We start from the raw sequence: 21,476 nt of genomic DNA, 5'->3' as shown, positions 1-21,476 counted from the left end.
GACAGTGTCTTTGCTTGTAGCTACTGATAGCTGGACTTTTTTCAAACCAAGCCTAGAAAAATATAATGTTACTCACTTTTTAGTCAATTGTCCCCTTCCAAATGACATACCATAATTGTTTTAAAGTCCATCAAATCGGCAGATTTCCCTGTTAAGTTCAACATAGTTTGAAGATGGTCTGGTCATGTCAGAATGCTTTAGGAATGGTGCAGTTGAGGATGGCCTGCTTATAATAGCAGTGCTTACCTGCAAGGCATTTTACTGCTGTCAGAAGACATTTATTTCCTTGGTATAGTTTTCTGCAAGGACATTGCTGCTGTGGTCATTCACTGAAATAAAATGGGAGATTCCATGCTTCTTTTTCTTTCCTTATCCTGTGTGGGTCACCCTACTGGTAGGAAGAGTGAACACAAAGAAATACAAAGTTGTGCTAGCTTTTTGTACTACTTGCTTGCATATTTTGTTCCTCTATTTTTCTTGTCTGTTGTAGGTTATCCCAATGTCAGTGGCCAAATTCTTGCATTAATTTCTTACAATAAAAATTGAAATTATCTGGATACAAAGGAATTTTTGGTGATCTGCTACTTGATACACATATACCACACATTTGCCCTGAAGCGTTGAAGTTCATGGCATTCTATATAGTGCAATGTGACAAAAGACCAAAGATCAAAAGAACTGCAATTTTCCATGCAAACTGAGTGTTTGCATGACTCTCTACTCCCAATTTCTTTTTCTGAATTAAGCATCGACTCAGCTTCAATATCGTAAACACACTATCTGCATCACTGCTACCCTTCTCTACAGCTAAGATAGAAAAGAGAGAGACTTGAGCTCTGTCATTACTATACAAATGAATTTGGTAATTGCTGCCCCACTACTTTCACAGGCATACAACTTTTTCATTTGAAACAGTGCACCTTTGATTTTTTTTTTAATGACAGTTTGACACATACATTCAATTACTGTCTTCGGGGAACTTACAATATGAAGTTTTTTTACGCCAAATTGTATAAAGCACCACGAATGCCCACTTCAATGAAAGCTTCCTAAAAATCCAAGAAGTTGCATTAAAAAGCATTGTTGACCCTTTATCATTATCATACTTCAACGGGAACAAAGCAGTTGGTCTAACTCTACTGCTTACTACTGCTTTCACTACAACAATAGGCCACCACTAAGTTTGAAGGATAAAAATACAGACTTTTTTCAGCTTTATTCAGGTCAAACTAAGAGGAGAATGGCTATCTAATACTTAATGTCATTAAATGGGCATGTTTTGTTAAAAGTAAAAACAATGTGCCGTCAACACATTGTAGTCATTTCAAATTCTTTTGGAATAATCCCTAAGGCAAAATCTACATAAAACTCACTAAACACCCATAGCCAAAAGGATGCTACATCTTTACAAATGGAATAATCTCTCCTCTGCTAGACTGGTAGGGCTGTGCATCCTTAATCACAGCTATATGCAAGCGTTTAAAATGCTGGATCACAAACACCTACAAATCCACTAGGGAAAAACAAACAAACAAAAATCCTAAACAGATTTATTAAAGAACCTACACTGTAAATGTTACCTAACTTTGTTTTGGTGACAGAGGCAACTCCTGACGCATCAAAGACTGCTCAAGTTGAAGAAAAGGTCACTGCAGTGTCTTTGAAGCACTGTCACATGGCAGTGATAGAAAAGCAAAGATTGAGTTTCATGCCTGCAAATTTTACTTAAACAAATGGCCCCAGTTTGTCTATTCCCAGAGATGCTTCAGTTAGTTTTCCCATAACTGTGAGGTCAGTAGTCAAATGAAACAGCAGATTCATCACTGATAAAATCTTTGTCCAAGGTTTACAGCCCTTTAATTTGTGTGCTTTCAGGACTTGAGGGCATGTTTCAGTAGCTTTTCTTGATCCCAGAGAGATTTGGGTATCCTTAACTGGGGCTAAACTAATCCTTGCATTGAATGATAGCAGCAATATAGCCTTCACTGGTTGCCCCTTTAGAATTAAAGGAAATTGCTTTCTCAGAAATCAAAAAGAACATACAACACAGCCAGAAAATATACAAGAAAAGATGACTCTGCAGTCAATATTTCTGTGCTTAGACTACTGACAAAAGAGTAAGCACATCTTCATGTGTGCTAACCATAAAATCTTGAATTGACTCTACATATGCGTGTATGAAGGCATAAGTTGAAGAAAATAGAAATGCAAGAACAGGAGGGGGGACAAGACAATGACAGTAATGGGGGACAAGTTGAAAAAGCACATGTGTGCACAAACATACACACAACAACCTAAAACTATCAAGCAAATAAGCATGATATTTACAGTCATTAGGCAGACACATTTTCAGAAAATGCTCCTTAACAGCTATATATCAGAATATTACTGCTTCAGAGTGAAATCGCAAACAGCTTTTTTTTCGCTAAATTAAGAAGGTATTTTTCTCTTCATAGCTGTAGGATCGAGCTTTTTTGTTTTGTTTTGATTAGATAAAGGGGAAAGTAGCAAACTATTAAAGATTAGAAGATCAAGAAACAGCAACTTTCAGAGTTGCACTAAGCTGATGGATTGCCACCAGGTCATAAATTTTCCCACAGAAATGCATGGCTGTTTTGAATTATTTCTAAAGGCCCAAGAGCCTTCGTACATAAATTTTCAGAAAGCTCTATATTCTTCTAATGAAACAGGGATTTCTGTAATTCTATTCTCTGGCATCAGAAGTGGGCTTGTAGACTTAACAAGTCAGAATAAGGCCTTGTTTACTCGTCTTTACAAGGAAAATGACTAATATTCACTACTACTGAAAATATATACTTTAAAAAGCAGTAATAATTACATTTTTGACTCTCGGATGTAAATACGTATTGTCTGTCTCCTCATTAACACAAATATGAAAACAAAGAAATGCTTTGCACTGCTGAAGAAATGTCTGAATCACTGGTGAAACAACTACATGTGCTTTGCGTTATGATCTAGACTACAGTTTCTGTATTTCTTCTGTATTTTTAAGGATGAACATAAAAAAAACATTTTTAGGACTTGCTGCAGAAAATCTTCACAGCTTGTTTCCAGTAATGTTGGTTGTTTCAACTTGTGTTCCAGTAATCTTCCTTTTTAAAATACCAAGATTACTGGAAACAAGTCCTAACCAATTTGCAGAAAAATTAACAGATTGTCAAGTGTAAAGAAAATCTACTTCTATATACCTTGACCCCAGACAAACATTTCAGAACAACAGAAAAAAAGATAACTTAAAATGAGTAGAAATAACTGTACTTTATTACTATTTACAAACACAAACTGTGTATTTAAAATGGAAACACTTCAGTGTTATGTGACTTGTAAACCAAAAAACAAAAACAAACAAACAAAAAAACAGACAAACAAGTAAACTGGAAAGATTTCATAATTTCAAGAGCCTCAAGCATTAGTCTAGCAGAGTACATTCAATCTCCCTGAATTCTGTGAAAAACACAATTGAATGAGACTCAAATTCTTTTTTCTTTTACACTCAGAGGGAAAAATATAGCAGCAACCTATAAGTTAACATAGTATTTCCTTTAAATCACAAGAAGTTTAAATTAAATTAATCTGGCATTATTCTCAGACCGAAGTAGACTATCGAGGCTCTTTCACAAAACTCAGCCATCTCAAATATCAAGTATGTTTAAATAAGATATGTTTCAAGATAGAAACTCAGAAGAAAACATTTCTTATATTAGCAGAAAGTATCTTCTCTTGACATGGACAGATTTTGCTTTTGCCTTTCACTTCTGCAGTGTTGGTACTAATACTTGATTTAGATAGACCTTAAATATAATTATTTGTTATTGGAGATGTCTTTTTCAGGAAGGAAAAACATCCTGTTTACTTCACTGATGGAAATATCCCTTAATGCAGGAATTGCTTCTTCTTGAAATTTCTTCTGTTGTTGCTTTTTTGCATAGTTATCTATAGAAAACAATAAACACATTCCGTGTATTAAAAGACATTATTTCTTTAAGGATAAGAAATGCACCATTCTACACATTTAGCTAGTGTAAGTATTGCCAAAAGCACTCCAAATTGCTTAGAAAGCAGCTAGAAAGCAATTCAGAAACACAAAGTCACTGGAGAAATCAACCCTGCCTTCCTGCTGGACTCACTATCTGGTACTTCATTTGAGATTCTGTATGACAATAACTAAGCATAGGAAACAAACAAACAGCCACCCCATCTCCCCTCCCCAATGGCTTAGGCTGTTGTTTGAACAATTTATATTAGAACTTCCACTGTGAAATGTAGTTTATGTTGGTGGTCTGTTGCCATCACCACGCAGCTCCCTTCCTTGTATCAGCATGAACATTTTTCCAGTTGTATGTTGAACAAAATTAGAAAACTTGATCCTTCTGGAAAAAGCTGACGAGATAGTTCCTTTTAGGACAGCCGTTCTCCTATCCCATCTGTTGTGCAGCCACACAAACTCTTGGCTTCACACAAACTGAGATGATGACACGTGACTGAGTGGACAGTTAAGAGTGCACGGAAAACTCAACTATAGCTTTTGGGAGAAGCACTGGAGTACAACATTTAAACTAGAGCCTTGACCGACTTCTTTTCTTTTTTTTTGTTTGCAGTTCACTATAAAATAATACTGTTTCCTCATGGTGCTCATTTTATCAGCAGACTACGTTTTATTAGTTGAAAACTATTGTCATAAGATAGTAAAAATAAGAAGAGTCAAGTTCTTGTTTATCTTTTGGCTCCAGTACATTAAGTATTTCCAGAAACTCCTCTCCTACATAACTCAGCTGAGAAGATAACTGCTTAAAATTTGTGTCATATTATTTAAACTTACATGTGTGAAGATGTATGTGTACATGCATATAAATATATATGCATATATAAAAATATATACGCATGCATGTAGGTGCATATATATAGCCAGTTAAGTATCAAAATCCTCCAGAAAGCACAACAACATTACCAGTAATAGTATGTGTAGAGTTGAGTGGAGCTGTACTCATCATGTTCATACCAAAAAGTAATACATAGCCGATTCCAATAGTAACTAGTAGATACGCAGGCACAGCAACTGCCCAGTACCTGAAAAATAAAAATTTAAAACTTGCACATAATATTTACAAAGTGTCCAATGACATAATAATTGTAACACATTGGCTGTTATGGTATCCAGCATAAACTCAGATGGGATTAAGAAAACACCTCCACTAAGTATGGACCCTGTTTCTCCCAAGACTACAGAGTCACTGTGGCCAGTCTGCTAGAACAGGCAAAAAAAAAAAAACACCTTTTTTTTTTTTTTAAACGTAAAACTTAAAATTCACTGTATTCACATCAGCAAACTTGGTTAATATTAAACTACAAACTTATAAAACACTGAAATTTATATTGTATCTTTTGTCACACAATGTCTTTCCTTACAATAATTATTTAGTGGTATAAAATAATGCTTCACAAAAAAACACCAGGCCTTTACCACTGGGAAAAACAAACTAAATATAAGGCGACTATTTGAAAAATAAAAGTATAATTTCAAATACCAAATAGAGAAACTCAGTGTGTTATAAATGCATACATACATACATATGTGTGTGCATGTGTATGCATTTGTAACACCCTGAACACTTTTAAGTCCGAAAATATATATATTCACATATATACACAAATATATATAGTTGGGCATATATATATTTTCAGGCATATATATTATATATTTTCATATAATTATATATTACATATGAATACATACATACTCATATATGTTTTATATGAATATACATATATATTTGTATATTATAAATGTGTATTTATTTATATATATATATATTTTTTTTTTTCTCAGGCTTAAGAGTTTTTAATTGTCTGAACTTACTTTTGAGGCCAGTATGTTAATCCCAATGAGAATAGCCAAGTCTCAGGAATGTATGCCCAGATAAGGTACAGAACTGTACAAAAGAAAAAAAAAAGTTATCAGTGCAAGTGATACTGTAAGTTTTACAGTTAAGTTTTAAGTTTTACTTCCATACCAATACATACTGTCATAATATTTTGCCTTTACACATTTTAAACCCAAGTAGCTCTACCACAATGTGGCAGAACACACAACTCATGCACAAAAGCTGCACAGTATAGGGACAACTTTTTGTAGCTGATTATATGCTACCATTTTTGTATTTACTTTAAGATTTAATTTTTAATTCCCTATGTTGACAGACAGAAATTTTGTGCACTAAGAACTAAAACAGAAAGACTCAGCAAAAGCATGCCATGCGACTCTTCACACAAATATTAAAATACAATGTCACATGACTAAAAGAAGGGTTGGTAGAACTGCAGGGCTCGGATGGAAGAAACAAATTCAGAAAGAAAAAAAATCCCCCTAACAACAAATTCAGAGCAAGTTTTAACAAAACCCAGGATGAACAACTTAGTCACCAGTGACACACAACCTGGAACTGCAGTGACTCACTGTGGAACTAATACTGAGAAAAAATGGTAGGCAGCTTGGTTGCATTGCCACTTACTTCCAAAACATGTTTAAGATTTACATAATGCCCTTACTTTATGTCTCAACTACAATCTATTTACAGCATCTTTTTATTTGTTAATAAGGTGTTCTAGAGCAATGCTAGTTTTTTCTAAGAAACACCTCACAGATCTGGCAAGTCATGGGGCTTCTGTGAATTATTTTTCTCCTAAGCACAGCGACCCTTTTCAGTGACTTACTTAGCACACCACATACTTACTAAAGCCAAACCACGACCCCAAGAAGAGAGCAAATCCATATATTGCTCTTTCAGGCAACGGGGCTGGAGAGTTCTCAACCATGCTGACCCTTCGCCTCCGGGGAAAAAGAAAAGCAGCGGTGCCACTCACAGCTCTCAGGGTGTTTCGCTAAGCACTGCACACCACTGCAGGGAAACGAGAGAACAAACCGTTTATTTCGATATTTACCCCCTCCCGCCAAGCAGATGTGACGCGCCCCACAACAACCACCGCTGCCTACCGCCTCGCTCCGCAGTGCGCATGCGCCCAGCCCGCCCCTCAACGGGCAAGTAGCGGCTTGTTTGACCCCCTCCCTCCCGTGCCGCCCACCTCGCCGGTCGTATACCCGCTTCCTGCAGGTTCCCCGCGAAGGAAACCGCACCGGGCGCCGTTACGGGCTGGCGGAACGGAGACACCGCTCGCCAGGCATCCCACCGCTGCTAGCGGCGGCGGCGCCTCGCGCACGCGCACTCAGAAAAGCCGCGCCGAACGCCTTCGGGAAGCAGGCGCATGCGCAGGAGCTCGCGGCGGGCGGGGAACCACGTGGGTGAGGGCCTTGGCTCTCCCGTGACGTCAGAAGGCAGGCGGCCAATGGCGAGGCCGGCGCGCGGGGAGGGAGGGGAGCAGGCGGCGCAGCCGCGGTGCTGGCGGTGGCGGCGTTGGCAGCCGTTGGCCTCACGCCGGCCGTTGGTGTCGGTGCGTGACGGTTGGGCCCTCGGCCCGCACGGTGTCAGGACCGTTGCTCCCCTTCTGGAGGCGGGAGGGGACGCCCGTTTCCTGGCCCACCTGGGGCTGCTCCAGCGCTGCGGCCCCGGCAGTCGCCACAGAGCCCTTCCGGGAGGAGCTGGCAGCAGCGGTGGCAGCCGCTCTTCCGTCCCGCAGCTGGTGACACATCGCTGGTGAGAGCCGCGCTGCTCCCGGGCGGGGTGGCGGCTGGGCGGGCTGGAGCGGGCGTGCGTGGCCCTGGGGGAGCGGAGGCATCCGCGCCTCTGGCGGGCGCGGTGCGTGATGCGCCTTCGTGGGACAGGGACGGCGTCGTTGCTGCCCCCTCCCCGCCTGGTAGAAACCTCGCTTTCGTGAGGGTGCTCGGGTGCTGTCAGGGACCAGACAGTTCCGAGGCTGGCAGGGCTGTTAGGCAGTTTGCCTAGTTAGTTTAACTTGAGCAACTATCTAACACTTTGTCTTTTTTAATGACGTCACATAAAAATACGTCTCTTCAGTGAAACTACTGGAAATTGTAGTTGTGATAATTTTCTGTCCTATAAAGTCAATACATTATTTTCCTTTCCCCCCCACCCCCAGCATCGTTCTTATCATCTTTTCCTTTTCCCAGTATTACGCACGATGGCTGAGCCTTTGTCTGAATCTGAATCCGTAGTCTTGGCTTTTTGTGCTGGCGATAAATCTTGTTGTGAACTGGTGAGTAGATTTGGAATGTGATGAAGGATTTCCGGAATGATCCAGTGCGGTTTATACTTAAGTTTGATCTGTAGACTGATTACTAGTCTTGATGGCCTTCAACTGATGCAAAGAAAAGCAAATATGCTATTGTAAACTAATCCCTTGCAATAGATAAATAAAACTAGATAATGATATACATATACACGTCCTATTAATACAGTTTTACTAATCTGTTGCCTGGCTGTCTGGCCTGTGCTTGGGGTAGTATACCTGAGGGTTTCATGTATATTCAGTTTCATCATCACAGAATATTCAGAAATACACAGAAGTTTGTGTAAGTTCAAGAGTGCAAATTGATTGTGTAGTCTCCATATGTTCTTTGCTCTTGTCACCTTTTATACTTTTTTTAGTTTTTGTGAGTGCAGTAACTCCTGTGTTCACTTTAGTTGTTGATTTTATTGTATAAAATGTAGTATTCTTTTGTTTTAGTATTTCCAAAGATACTTTCAGCAGCTTTTGTTCCCCCCTTTTGTGTTATGCTTAAGGAATCTTAAAACAATGTGATAGTTGCATCTTCTTGCTACTTGGAGTTACAGGTCTTTTTTTTTTGGCAGTGGTGGTATTGCCAAATGCAGGCTCACTGATCTATGATTCCTCTTCCCATGCAGAAATATATAGCATAAGTTTAAGTGACCTTTGCTTTCAAGAATATAATGTGTATTAACCTTTAATAAGTGCCTAGTCTACGTGACTAGACTTGAACTAGTGCAAAGTAACTCTCCCTTGAAAAGCGTATAATGTGCAAGTAGGCCCTCAGCATCAGCTCCTTTGCTTTATAGATTCTTCTTTTTTTTTTCCTTCCATTTCATCATGCTTGCTGATAAAGACATCCTCATAGACAGTCTTGGATATTGGTCTCCCATATCTTTGATGTGAAAGTAAAAGTATCTTTAATAATTACCCTAAATATTGCCTTCATCCCTTTCACAGATGTAAGGAGTTTGAATTGGTTTAATATTTAGGGACATTTAAGCAGTTGTTTCTTGTACTTGATAAATATTTGTGGAATATGAAATGTTAATAATTAATATGCTTATCTTTAGGGTCATGGAGTACTTATACAGCAGTCTTCACATAAACCTAGAACAGGTATATGTAAATTCACTCTTTTCCTTGCTTTCTTCCTTACTCTGTTACTTGGTCTCTATGAGTGGAGGCATTGCTAAATTGCTCTGTCACCCTTAACAGTGAGGGTGACAGAGCCCTGGAACAGGCTGCCCAGAGAGGTTGTGGAGTCTCCTTCTCTGGAGATCTTCAAAACTCGCTTGGATGTCACCCTGTGCCACGTGCTCTAGGTGTCCCTGCGTGTGCAGGGCGGGTTGGACTGGATGACCTCTAGAGGTCCCTTCCAACCTGAAGCATTCTGTGATTCTATGAAATTTTGGATTGGAACAATTCTTATCTTCTAGTTTCAATATAAAATACAGAAGAATAACATGTTTGTGAGAACAGTGTGAATACTCAGTTACACTTTCATATAGTCGGTTAATGTTATGAGAACATAGATTTTAAATTTTGTTGATTGCATGTGCTGTAATCATAGCTATATTGTAGTGATATAGATCTGAGGAAATGTCCAAGATGATTCTTGTAGGTGTAGAGTGCTGTAGTTAGATAATCTTTTCTCTGTACAGATTATATATTTATAGATAATCTTTTCTTTCTCTCTCTCTCTCTTTCTCTTTATATATATTCGTTTTTAATAGTTGCAGAAAATAGATGGCTACAGATTATGCCAAGCTCTTCAAAATTATTCAATATACAAAGTGAGAACCTATAGTAAATAACATGTGGGAAACTGATGAATGCAGTCACCTTTGTAGAATCAGATTTTGTATATACTCAGACATTCTGAAACTACGGCTTCTCCTCTGAGAGCAGTTGATACCATCTCAGTAGTTGAATGAGGATCTTTACCCATAAAAGCCAGAGTCTCTAAAAGAAAAACAAAACAAAATTTCCACAAGTCACTGTTTATATTTAGAATTTTCAGGTTATCTTGTTCTAGTTAGTTAGATAATACACAAAGATAAACTGTGGAGAGAAAAAAAAGGATGTTTTTGAAGGTTTAATTAGACTTTGATTATTGTAATGCCTGAATTGGATGGTCTACTACTGTTTTTTTTTTTCTTTTAATTAAAGATGTTGACCCCTGTGAAGCATGGTGCAGTCAGCCAATTGACATATTAAGAGAATATTGCAACATTATTAAAATACGCATCTTTTGGCCGCTTCTCTTCAAAAGTGAGAGTAATTCTTTGGTATCTGACTGGAGGTAAGCAACTGTTTTATTTGCATTTCTTCATTACCTGTGAAAGATTGTTGTACGCTTCCAGTAAGATAAACTGTCTTAGTGTTTTTATCAGTGAGTTAATTAAGTTAAGGTCAGAAGACACAGTTTCTGAATAGATATTCTTAGATATTAGCAGCTAAGACCTTGTAACATAATGTTGTTTTTTCTAAATGATAACTTGTTTGTTTGTTTTAAGCAGTTCACAGGTTCTAGACCAGAATTGGAGGAGACTCTATGATTTAGAGTTTTTGGAAGACCTTGTTGATTTAATTAAAAAAGTTGCTGTAAGTATCATATTTTAACTTTGTATGTCTTCTCAGGTATAATAAATAATTTAATTCTTTACCTTATGCAGTTTGTGGTTATATCTTAGATTAGACGTTTTCCTTTGCTGGAGTAAATGTATGACTTCTGACAGCCAATTGAGTTATACTTTTCTAGAAAGTGTGGTTTCACGGCCTTTATTATAGTTGTGATAACTTTTATTAAATATGTGTATAGCGCACAATGTGGGGGCCATTCTAGATTGTTATATAAAAAGCTGTCATGATAGCGTTGTATCAGTGAGGCAAATAGTGCTTTTCCCTGATTAGTAAGTTAAATATGTTTTTTTCCCTCAGTTATTTTTAACTCATTGAGTAAACAATATTTAAAATGTGCTATTGTTGTTGACATAAAGTGGCAGTGTAACAGTGCAGAGGAGAGAGGGTTATACCGATGTTCTTAGTGGTCAGAGGATTTTAATTAAAAAAAAAAAAATTTTAAGAATTACAATTTGTTGAAATTGTGTGCAACCTCAAGCTACTTTTCCTGTGTCACTTACTGTGGGTAACTTACTAGGTTTGAACAGCCACATACAATGTTGTTTTTGTGGGTTCAAACTTTATGTTCTTTCGCTACTTTCTTCTTTAGGCTGACCGAGCACCCTATTTTCACCTCCTTGTACTTCAGGATTTCCATGCTGTTTTTCCATTCTGTCTCATGTGATGGGAGCTTTGTTCTTCTTGTGGTAGTCTCCCTTTTACTCTTTATACTAGAGGGTCTTGGTGCATTCCCTTTCCTGTGTTTACCTCTGCTTCCCTTTTCTTACTTCCTCAGCCTTTATCTCTTTCTCCATGTAAAAGGTTGTATATCCAATAGTAGAATGTATTTGGAGGATCAGAAGATCTGAGGAGAGAAAGGATTGTTATTTTGGATGTCATTCATTGGATGTATCAACTGGTTCTTCGGTACGTAGATAACTGCAGAAGTGGTTAAAACAGCCGACTTTCCTAAACAGATGGCACGGCCTCCATGTATTTACTGTTTCCACTTCTGCATTTATGTATTTTTTAACAAAACAGTAAGGGATTTGCTACTGAATGCTAGTGTTTCCTGGCACTTTGAAATGGACCAGAGCCACTGTCCTAAAGGTACTGCATTCAAGCAAAACAGAGAATGATACTGAGTTGAACATGACCAGACAGAAACTGAAACTATCAATTATTAACTATTTCATTTGATTTTTCTCTCCCTTCCTTAGAACGTTCCATCTTTTATCAGTCGTATACTGAGAATTGGTAGCGGAATAGAAAATGTAAGTTTCTCACACTGCTTTTAAGATTGCTTCTTTATGTATAGATACAGACAAAATAAGTGTACAGATGTCTACAACTGTTAAAATAATTATACATACTGAGTTATACATACTGGGATGCATCATACATAGTCCTTGAGCTCTGTTTGTGACTGTGAGTCACAAAAGAAAATCTGTGTATAACAAGACCTGTGATATAAGTATCTGTGTAAGAAGACCAAGATTAGTGAGAATTCTGGGAGTACTTCAAAGGCTGAAAATAAATGTTTTCCCTTGAGGTTTGCTATTGCAGCATGATGGGTTGGTTTCGGTTGTGTAGCTGGAGCCTCAGTGCCAGTTTTCTGCATGTGCTAGTGGCTTCCCTTGTTGCTTTCCCACAACTTCGTTTAACTTGGCTTATATAACTTGGTTTGTAAGAGCTAAAAATGAAGTTTTGAAGACTGTATCATAGCTGATGGTAACAATAGCAGAGGTAGAATAGGTGCAATTGTATGTTACTGCTGGATAACCCAGTACTTGAATTTTTACTGCTATTTGATTTAGTCATGTGAATTTTTAAATTAAATAAGAGCCAAATAATGTGAGAGTATCCGAGGCAACAACCTGGGATTTCAAATTCTTCATGTAATCCCATTCTTTCAAATAAAACAAACTCAAACACTTATTTATTTTGAATAGGAGGAGAGTAATGAATTACAGAATTAAGTCTTAACGTCTGTCTGTATATTTAACAGCTGAGAGAATGTTACCTTAGTCTTGTGACTTCACGCTAAAGGAATTTTACATACATCACAAAAAAATCTTCTAAAGCAAGATTTGTAATTTTAATGGCTCCCCGTCTCCTGTAGAAAACAAAAATGTCTTCTCCCACATTAATCTGTGTTCAGGTTCTCCAGATATTTAATAAAATGTTTCTAAATATAAATACTGTTAAACATTTTTCTCTTGTGTTTTCTTGTAGCATGATAGATACGTTAGGAAAATATTTAAGCCATTTATTGTCTGTTTTAACTGTTTGAAAAACTAACAAATTTGGAGCAAGTGCATAGTACAAGTGCTGCAACAGTATTGTATGTTACATATTTGAAATACTTGCATTTTATTGCCAATAAGGTTTTCTTCATTGTTGTGGTTGTTTTTTGAAGAGATTTTGCTTTGCACAGACTTAGAGTTGCCATTTATATATATATTTATGTATATATTTTTATATATATTTTCTTCTCTCTCTTCATTTGAAATAGGGTTTCTTGGATGTTGGCGATGCTCTCGATTGGGTCAGGAACATAGGTGATGTCAATATTCTGCAGAAACTGAAGAAACTTGGAGATTATGGTCGAATCTGTCTTGAAATTTTCTTCGTTGAATGTAAGTATGAGCCCTGCTGAAAAAAAAAAAAGTAAGTTCCCATAAATTGTATGGGGGAGAAAAAATAGTGTGTCTGTTGTGGGTTTTTTAAAATTTCAACCAATTTCAATCAATTTCAACCAATTAATTCTTCCTTGTATCTCTGTGGGTGACTCATACTCAGAGTGCTCCTGTTCTTTCCAAAAAGGAATTCAGATTTCCCTTTTCCCACTTTGGTGTACATATATCCTGTATGTATGCCCTTCATTCCCTTAATCTTTAACTTAGGGATAAAAGTTGTAGTTGTCTCAGTTGTTATTTGAGTCTTTCTGTTCTGTCTTTTGTAGAAGAATACCTTTTATTGCATTACTAGTGGGAGGTTGGACAGTAATATGTCAAAAATTGGCTTGCAAAGCTGTTCAGATTTGCTGTAAGTTATCAACACTAGCAGCAGAACTGCTGCTGCAGTGGCAAAAAGCTCACAGGCTTTTTCTGGCATCTGTTGAATTGCTTGTATTCTAGTCTTACCGTTTGTCTGTACACATTCTAACCTAACTATTACAGTAAATAGTGTGTCTTGCGTTGGACTTAGCATGTAAAGGATTTTTTTTTTTATGACTAGGTAGGTACCAATTAGGTACTAGGTACCAATTTTGTGTAATATTAATAGCTTCACCCAGTTGCTTGTAGTTAGGCAAATTCTTAAATATTTTACTGTCTGTGACAATCTATTCTGGTCTTGCCCAGTAATAAATAATTCCTTTGCTTTTGAACATTTCTGTTGCTTAATTTGTTTCTATTATTTCGTATGTCAAAATTTACTTCCAATTGTAAAATATACCATGATACTTAACAGCAGAAAATAAACTTCTTGTCTTTGGTTACTTCTGCTATTATATTATTTTGATTTTTGTTTGCAGGTAAACGTTATATTACTAAAGTTGCATTAGAAGACTGTAATTTAGTTGAAGAATTTAAAGCTGTGACCTGTGAAAATTGTAGGAAGGTAAGAGTAGAGATTAGAATGCGCTTCAGCTTTTTCTTTTTTTTTTTTTTTTTCCTTTTTAGAATAGAATGGTTAGAGTTGCATAGGTTTCAAAAACTTGAAAAACTAAGCTCCTGACCTAATAAACAGAACTGTAGTTGTTTATTTTGCCTGTGTTTGTGGGAGTGGATGTTTCTGACTTCCTCCCAAAACGTTCAAGGAAATGTGGTTAGTACTGATGGAAAATTGTTTGACTTAATCCTTTTAGCACAGAAGGAAAAAAAATATTTGTCCTGTGCGCCTTTAGTGTAGGCTGATTCTTCTATCGGAGTCCAACTGATTCCTTCCTATAACACTGCAGTTCAGGAGCTCTGCAATTGGTTGGACTCCTTTGCTTGTGGTTTGACACATGGTTGCGTTTGATAATGACAATGTTCTGGAACCCAAGAATATGTTAGTCCTGCTTCATAGTTGTTGATAACTGTATTCTTAACACTGTGGCTTTTTTATTTTTGTGCTTTGTAAGCTCATTACAATATTAAATTACAATTAATAGTGAATATATAACGTTGTTTATACAAGCATAAAAGATGATGAACCGACTCTTGCCAGATGTTGTCTTTACATCTCATTGCAGCTGTGTGTAGTTACAGTGGTTGCAGAACTGTTTTTTCCTTGACTTCACAGAACAGTGAATCTATGAAACAGAAAGGAAATGAAGAATTTTCCCAAGGAAACTTCTATTGTGCTATAATATCATATACAAAGGCCATAGAGTTTTGGTAAGAATTGAGCTGGTTATGGTTTTGTTATGTCATATACAGCCTTTTTTCTGATGCATCTTCTCTTGTATGCTGTCACATGAATTGCTCTCTTAAGAGGACAAATTATATTTAAGTAGAAGAAAAAGAAAAAATACTTTTTTATTTCTGTGTTATTATTTTATTTCTTGATAATGGTGGCCATTTCCTCCTGCTTCCTCCTCCATTCCATGTCCTCCTAGAGCTTAAAGCTGATCTAAGATTACTAAGGTAAGTATTTAAACCCAAAATTAAGTAATAAATTCCTTATGAACAGCCACTTCTGATATTATCTCTCCTAAGTATTTTTCTAGCAGAATGGCAGAACTAACTGGCAAATATTTATCTCAAGTGTGATGCAGAACTATTGCGAGCAGCAATAAATACATATATTTCTTTTAAATCAAGTGCTTGGCAGATCTTTTTATGTGATGGCCTTAATTTCCTTTTGTAATTCTTGTTCTATTTATCCCCCAATGGTGGAATGTCTTGGAAGATTTTTCTGGGCCTTATAGAGGGACAGGCAGTCAGAAATTAAAGCCGCATTTTTTTGGTGCAGATAGAGCACTTGTCCGGTTGTGCTGTAGTTCATATGTACTGCGAGTTAGCAGCAGATTGTTTGCTTGTGGTATTGCTGCTTGTGTTATATGTGAGCAGGTGCTGGTTTGGGCAAGTTCAGGTGTATCTGTGGAAGTACCGGTAGGTTTCAAAAGGGCCCCATGTTTTGTAAAATTTGTGTTAATTGTTGTGTTTTCTCACAACTTCTTTTCTCAATTGGGGAAGGGGTATAAACCTTTCTCTTGTTTTTTTGAAAACGGAATAGGTTTAGTGACTTGAGCTGATTGAAAGTTGCATTTGTGGACCCAAATCTTTAAAATCAAAGTGCATGATTAACTATAATACTAATCATCTCAGCGACTGAACTTGTAAATGAGTGGGAGTACGTGGGGTAACTTGTCTATAATGTTGCTGCCGGAACGCTTGCATACAGCTATTCTGAAAACTTAACTTTTTTTTTCTTAGAATTAATGTACATTATCTTTATGTGTGTGTGTGTGTGTGTGTGTGTGTGTGTATATATATATATATCCTCTTTTTTTTTTTTTTTTTTTCCTCCCTAAGTCCTGCAAATCACCTTCTTTATGGAAACCGGGCTATTTGCTTAATTCACACAAGACAATATAAGTAAGTAACTCCTTGTTTTTAATCTGAAATGCTGTGTTCTCCTGCAATTGCAGTTTGATGATATACTTAGTAAAGTGATCTGCTGAAAGACTTAGTAAAAGGAGGAAAAGAATAAATATCTGATGGGTAAGATAGTAAGGATAGCACTGTTTTAACTCAGGTCAACTTCAGCTAAGAAATACTGCCCGACCAGGCTTTGGCATCATAGATGAATGTTCTTTTACTCGTCTTACAATTTCAGTGCCTTGCACAATGCAACCCTGGTCTGAAGATTTTTCTGAAATATGAATTATAAATAATTCTTTTTTTTCCTCCCTCCCTTATCAAAGGAGAGCCCTTACTGATGGAAAGAGGGCCACTATTTTGAAGCCGGATTGGCCAAAGGTTTGTTTTGTCATTTGTCATTCATTTGAAATTGCGTTTGTTAGTACTGTAAACCAATGAAGATCCCAAACCCCGAATTACAGTGTTGCCCATGGTGGATGTTAAATGTTCTCTCACTAATGAGAGAAGAATGAATGCAGTATCTGATGAACTGAAAATTTTGCTGTAGTCAGCCAAGTAAATAGTTTGCTTGTCTTTTTATCTAAAAAATGTTATTTTGGAATACTTACAGGTGTTATTGGATAGTGTACTGAATATGCAAGGACAGAACAAGGCATTTATTACATTGTTTTGGGTACTTACACTACTGCATTAATTCAAAAAGAATATACAGAGTTCTTCATAGTAAAAGATGCTAAATATGATGAAAATATATCTCCAAATTTTCTTGGCCTAAAGAAAGCCAAGCGTAAAGAAGGCTGTTTTGGATAGTGGGTTTCTTTTTTTTTGAGAGAGAGAGAACATAAAACTGATGCTCATTTAAATTGATACTCATTTAAATTGATGCTCATTTAGGGTCATTACCACTTCTGTAAGGCTCTCTCCTTACTGGGGGAACATGAATTGGCTTTGGAAGCTAATGAGAGAGGTCAGGAACTGTGCAAGAATATTCTTGAAGGACTGAAGGATCTTATACAACAAAATGACAAGTTAAAGAAGACAATAGAAGAAATCAGTGGTAATATTTTCTGATTTCAAGATTTGCCTTAAACAATAAAAAATTCCTTCGCTGGTAACTTTCCTTTGAAGCTTCCTATTTTTTTTTCTCTTCCCATATAATTTTTATAGGTATTAAACACTATAAGCAGAAACCGAAGAAATCACTTCTTGGGGAAAAGTAAGCAACAATTGGATTTATTTGCTTTTTTTTTTTTTTTTTTTTTGAAATTAATAGTGCTTAATGTAAGATTCGATTAAGTAGTACAATATATAGATACTGCTTAAATTTCATTATCTATCAGCAAATAAAAATAAAGAAATAAAATAATATCGGAGTGTAGCCTATTAGTGAAGAGGAATTAGGAAATAGCTCTTTTGTGGTATTTTCCCACTTCTAAGTAGTTTCCTTCAGTATTTTAAGCTTCACCCATTTTGGAAGTAAAAAGGAACAATTATATTTTCTTATTTCATCTCCACCCTCCCTGAAGTACTCTAAACTGTTGAGGTAATTTAGTGCCTAAAAATGTCAGTAAAATCACCCCACTGTTTTATGCTAATTTTTCTGTGTGAGATGCACTAGAAGATTACACTGAATTGGCTCCTTTTTTATATATATAAATATATATATTAAGTATATATATATGTATATATAACTGAATGCTAACAAACTCATCTGTGCATTTTGCCAATGGTAAAAACAAATATGCATACTAATTAATGAAAAACTAATTTAGTCGGGTACAGTTTGATTTGCATGGAGAGAGCAAGAAATACTTCATAATCCCATGTTCTCTGTTACAGTATATGCCTTAACTTTTGTATGAAACTATTTTTCTGAAACACCTTTTTGATTTTATCTGTACACTTTGAAGTACCAGTGCTATCTGTTATTCAAAGACAGTCCAACAAACAAACTTTTAAAGAGCTTTTTGTAAAATGGAAAATTCTGGAGAAACTTACGTTCTTATTTCCCTTTCTGTACTGCACGCTTGTCTAACACTTGGCCTTTGGCAAGGTCTATTTTTTAAACGTGTCCTAGTTCAGTTCCTGTGTCTTACATAGAAAATGTGTGTTTGTGTTGAGCGGGGGAGGGGTTGTTGTTTTAAATAGAGTATTTTGTTTTTTAACTTACAGATCTTTGGTTATCCATAGACTGTCCAATCTGAGGTATCAAATATGACTATACGATCAAAAATTCTTATATGCTTATGTCATGACGCTTCTATAAGCAGTAGACCTTGCTTGTGTTTGTTCAGAGTGTGTGTGTAGTACCTGTTTTACGTGTGAAGCATAAGGATTTTTTTCTGTCTTTGTCAGAGATTGCAATTCTTTAGAATCTCATTTAGTTGTTTCTCAAGAACAAAAGGAAATAGAAAAAGATGAGAAGAGAACCCTGTCTGATCTTAAAGATCATCAATGTCATCACAGACATGATACCAGGGTAAGTTACATTATTGCCAAGTAGGATTTCAAGACTAACAGTCTTGAAAGTCTTGAATGTGTCTTCTTCCTGAAACGTTTTATTAAAAGTGGTGGCCCAAATTTTGTAGCAACTGTGTTACTTGCTCAGCTAAATGCACTTTTCCAGTCATGTTTAACTGTCAAAAACTGTTTAGAATTTCAGATTTTAAAGAAGGTTGGAAGTGGTTGCTTGAATGTGAATTTGAAGGTTGTAGTGAGAAAGAGCAGGTTTCTTCACATTTACTGAGACTTTGAAGTCCTATTGGATTTAATGAGTGGTCCAGTCCTGCCTACTGATGTGCTTGCAGAAACGGGCTTCCCTTTGCGTTTGAGAGGGTCCAGTTAAAGTGAGGGAATGTGATGAAGTTCAGTGGAAGATGTTTGAGCAAAAGTTGCCTCATACACAGGGCCTTTGCTATAGCGTAATGTTCTGCACTGACACGGGCGCTGACATTAAGTGAAGACAAGAGTGGTTATAGAGGATGATTTCGTTGCACAGAATTGTGGAGGGGCCACAAACCACGTTTGTGCCTTAATTCTGAGTTGGATTTGCTTTCAGACCATGGCAATTATGAGGTAACAGCACTGAAATGCAGTTATAACTTAGTAGCTTTAGTCTGCTTGCAAAAAGTTATTCTTTCACACTATTATTATTTCAAGAGAAACTTTCGTAGCTCTTTCTGATTTTCTTTACTGTTACTGTTGTCAGCTAATCTACAAATTGCTTATTCTAAATCAGTATATCAAGTGTGTTTTACAATCCTGTCATGTCTTAACAGAAGCAAGATGTTAAATAATATAGCTTTAATAGCAGGATCAACATAGCTTAGCATATACATGTGAAAATCCTGTTTCTGGGATCCACAGGATGGGTGGGGCTGCAAAAAGTATGACGCACTACTGAGAAAATGAAACCAAGCAAGGAAAGGAAACAAAAGTTAGAGTATGTGCTGAAAAAAAGAAAGTAGCAAGCTGCAGAATATGCAAGAAGTGCTTAAAGTTTCTGATTAACTTGTGAAAACTTTCATCTGCCTTTATGGTAGGAAAACTTTCCAATGTAGATCTTATTTGTCTTTGGGATTGATACTACTGCAAAAAAAAGACTAGTATTTTCAAATCAGATTATAGGACTAGGTATGCAGTTGGGAAAATATTTAATATAAGTGTAAAATAATATATAAGCTCCAAACAGCATAGGTATAATGTAGTGGAGATATTTACCTTGTAAAAACTATGGCTAGAAATATCTCGTGTAAATAATGCCCTTTTATGGGTGGGGGGGAGGGGAGAGAGAGAGACAGGGGGGATGATGGGGACAGGTTGTTAAGGGACATATTAACCATAACCCAGGTTACTTTAAAGTGTTGTAGGTTATTTTTCAATTGCAAATGGTAAATCTTTGTCATAAACACTGGGTGATCATAGTTTTGCAATAGAACTGTTAATCTCAAGCACTGCTTCCTCCCCCCAAAGCTCAAACTGTTATGGATGCTTATTTCCTTTGTGATACTGATGAGGTGAAATTTTTGGTTTATGAATGTTTGAATTTTCCAGCAAAATGTGTGTGTATATATATATATATATATATATATGTATGTATATATGTATGCATTCACTTATGTGCTCCAGTGCTCCTCTGTTACCATCGAAATGTGTATTACAAGCTCTTTAAGTAACCTTTGCACTGGAGAATAAGGAGGAAAAGGCCAGAAGTACCAGCTTATAGTTGGACACTGGTGCCCCCATACTACCCAGTACAAATTTGTTCATTGCTATTTCCTGAGAGCTCTTGAAATAAGTGCAATTACTGATGCATTTGTTGTTAATAAAGGAAGGAGAAAATGAACCGGGCTTGCGGCCTGTGTCGCTGGCAGAGCAGAACTGAAGCTGAAACTATACAGATTCAGTCTCCTGATCGGCTTCTTGTGGCTGTAGCTGAAACTGTCTTCATACAGATATCACTTTGCATACACATGTCTGATAACGTGAAAGAACTCAAGGGCTTGAGACTTAGCTGTCCTGACTGCAGGCCCACTGCTTCTGAGAACTTGCCTCAAACTCAGAAGCCCCATGGGTTTGTTTTATACCCAGGTCAAACTGGGCTGTGGTTAATGTTTTTGTTGGATACCTTTGCCATATAACAGGTGTCTAACTGTGCCGTTCCCATGTACCTTTAGCTGTTAGATAAGCGTGTGCACTGTGTCGTGTGGACATTGCAGCTGCCGTGAGCTCTCCCGGAAGCTCTCAAGGCCTCGCAGCTGCTCATAGCTCCTCGCAAGGGCTAGTTACTTATTTCAGCGATTTCCAGCAAAAGGGGGAGGGAGGTGGAGTGCTCCTATCGCATTCCGCTTGCTTGGCGTGGCATAAGGCGCGCTGACGTGACTGAAGCCATTGATGAGTGGCTGTGTGCTATCGAGCTGTCCTCCCAGTGGCTAATCCATCAAATACAGGCGAATTTGTCGCTGGTCTTGAATGTCACATTAAAGAGGATTCCAGGTGAAATTCTTCATGAACTGGTATCTTAGTATTTTTGCACCCCTTGCGGGTACATCATTA

The 21,476-nt window shown here is 37.1% G+C and overlaps 2 protein-coding genes across 3 annotated transcripts in view; one reads left to right on the top strand and one right to left on the bottom strand.

Annotated features, from left to right (window-relative positions):
* Positions 1-270: 270 nt before the first annotated feature.
* Positions 271-6,941, bottom strand: PIGP (phosphatidylinositol glycan anchor biosynthesis class P). Of its 2 annotated transcripts, XR_015914350.1 has the most exons (6): positions 6,753-6,941; positions 5,879-5,951; positions 4,970-5,088; positions 3,813-3,954; positions 1,581-1,668; positions 271-391 (listed from the first exon to the last, which is right to left on the bottom strand). XR_015914350.1 is itself a non-coding variant. In XM_010228382.2 (4 exons), exons 1-4 carry the CDS (start codon positions 6,832-6,834, stop codon positions 3,824-3,826), a joined length of 405 nt encoding a protein of 134 aa, XP_010226684.1. In that variant the 5' UTR covers positions 6,835-6,941; the 3' UTR covers positions 3,692-3,823. The 2 variants fall into 2 exon arrangements, 1 of the variants encoding a protein (XP_010226684.1); XM_010228382.2 differs by lacking the exons at positions 271-391; positions 1,581-1,668 and having other exon boundaries at positions 3,692-3,954.
* Positions 6,942-8,104: 1,163 nt separating this feature from the next.
* Positions 8,105-21,476, top strand: part of TTC3 (tetratricopeptide repeat domain 3) — a 48,301-nt gene continuing 34,929 nt past the window's right edge. Inside the window, exons 1-13 of the mRNA XM_088539326.1 lie at positions 8,105-8,190; positions 9,276-9,321; positions 10,375-10,507; positions 10,722-10,809; positions 12,048-12,101; positions 13,343-13,466; positions 14,366-14,451; positions 15,118-15,212; positions 16,353-16,415; positions 16,745-16,799; positions 17,316-17,478; positions 17,589-17,637; positions 18,777-18,900. Of these exons, the coding sequence (XP_088395452.1) occupies positions 8,116-8,190; positions 9,276-9,321; positions 10,375-10,507; positions 10,722-10,809; positions 12,048-12,101; positions 13,343-13,466; positions 14,366-14,451; positions 15,118-15,212; positions 16,353-16,415; positions 16,745-16,799; positions 17,316-17,478; positions 17,589-17,637; positions 18,777-18,900 (1,155 nt within the window). The 5' untranslated portion in view covers positions 8,105-8,115. The remainder of the gene's footprint in view (positions 8,191-9,275; positions 9,322-10,374; positions 10,508-10,721; positions 10,810-12,047; positions 12,102-13,342; positions 13,467-14,365; positions 14,452-15,117; positions 15,213-16,352; positions 16,416-16,744; positions 16,800-17,315; positions 17,479-17,588; positions 17,638-18,776; positions 18,901-21,476) is intronic.

The sequence above is a fragment of the Tinamus guttatus genome, unplaced genomic scaffold (assembly GCF_059628265.1).
Source record: "Tinamus guttatus ecotype Peru unplaced genomic scaffold, ASM5962826v1 Tinamus_guttatus_pri_ptg001602l, whole genome shotgun sequence".
NCBI lineage: Eukaryota > Metazoa > Chordata > Aves > Tinamiformes > Tinamidae > Tinamus > Tinamus guttatus.
The sequence above is the reverse complement of the archived record's forward strand: the minus strand, read 5'-3'. Positions and strand labels throughout refer to the sequence as shown.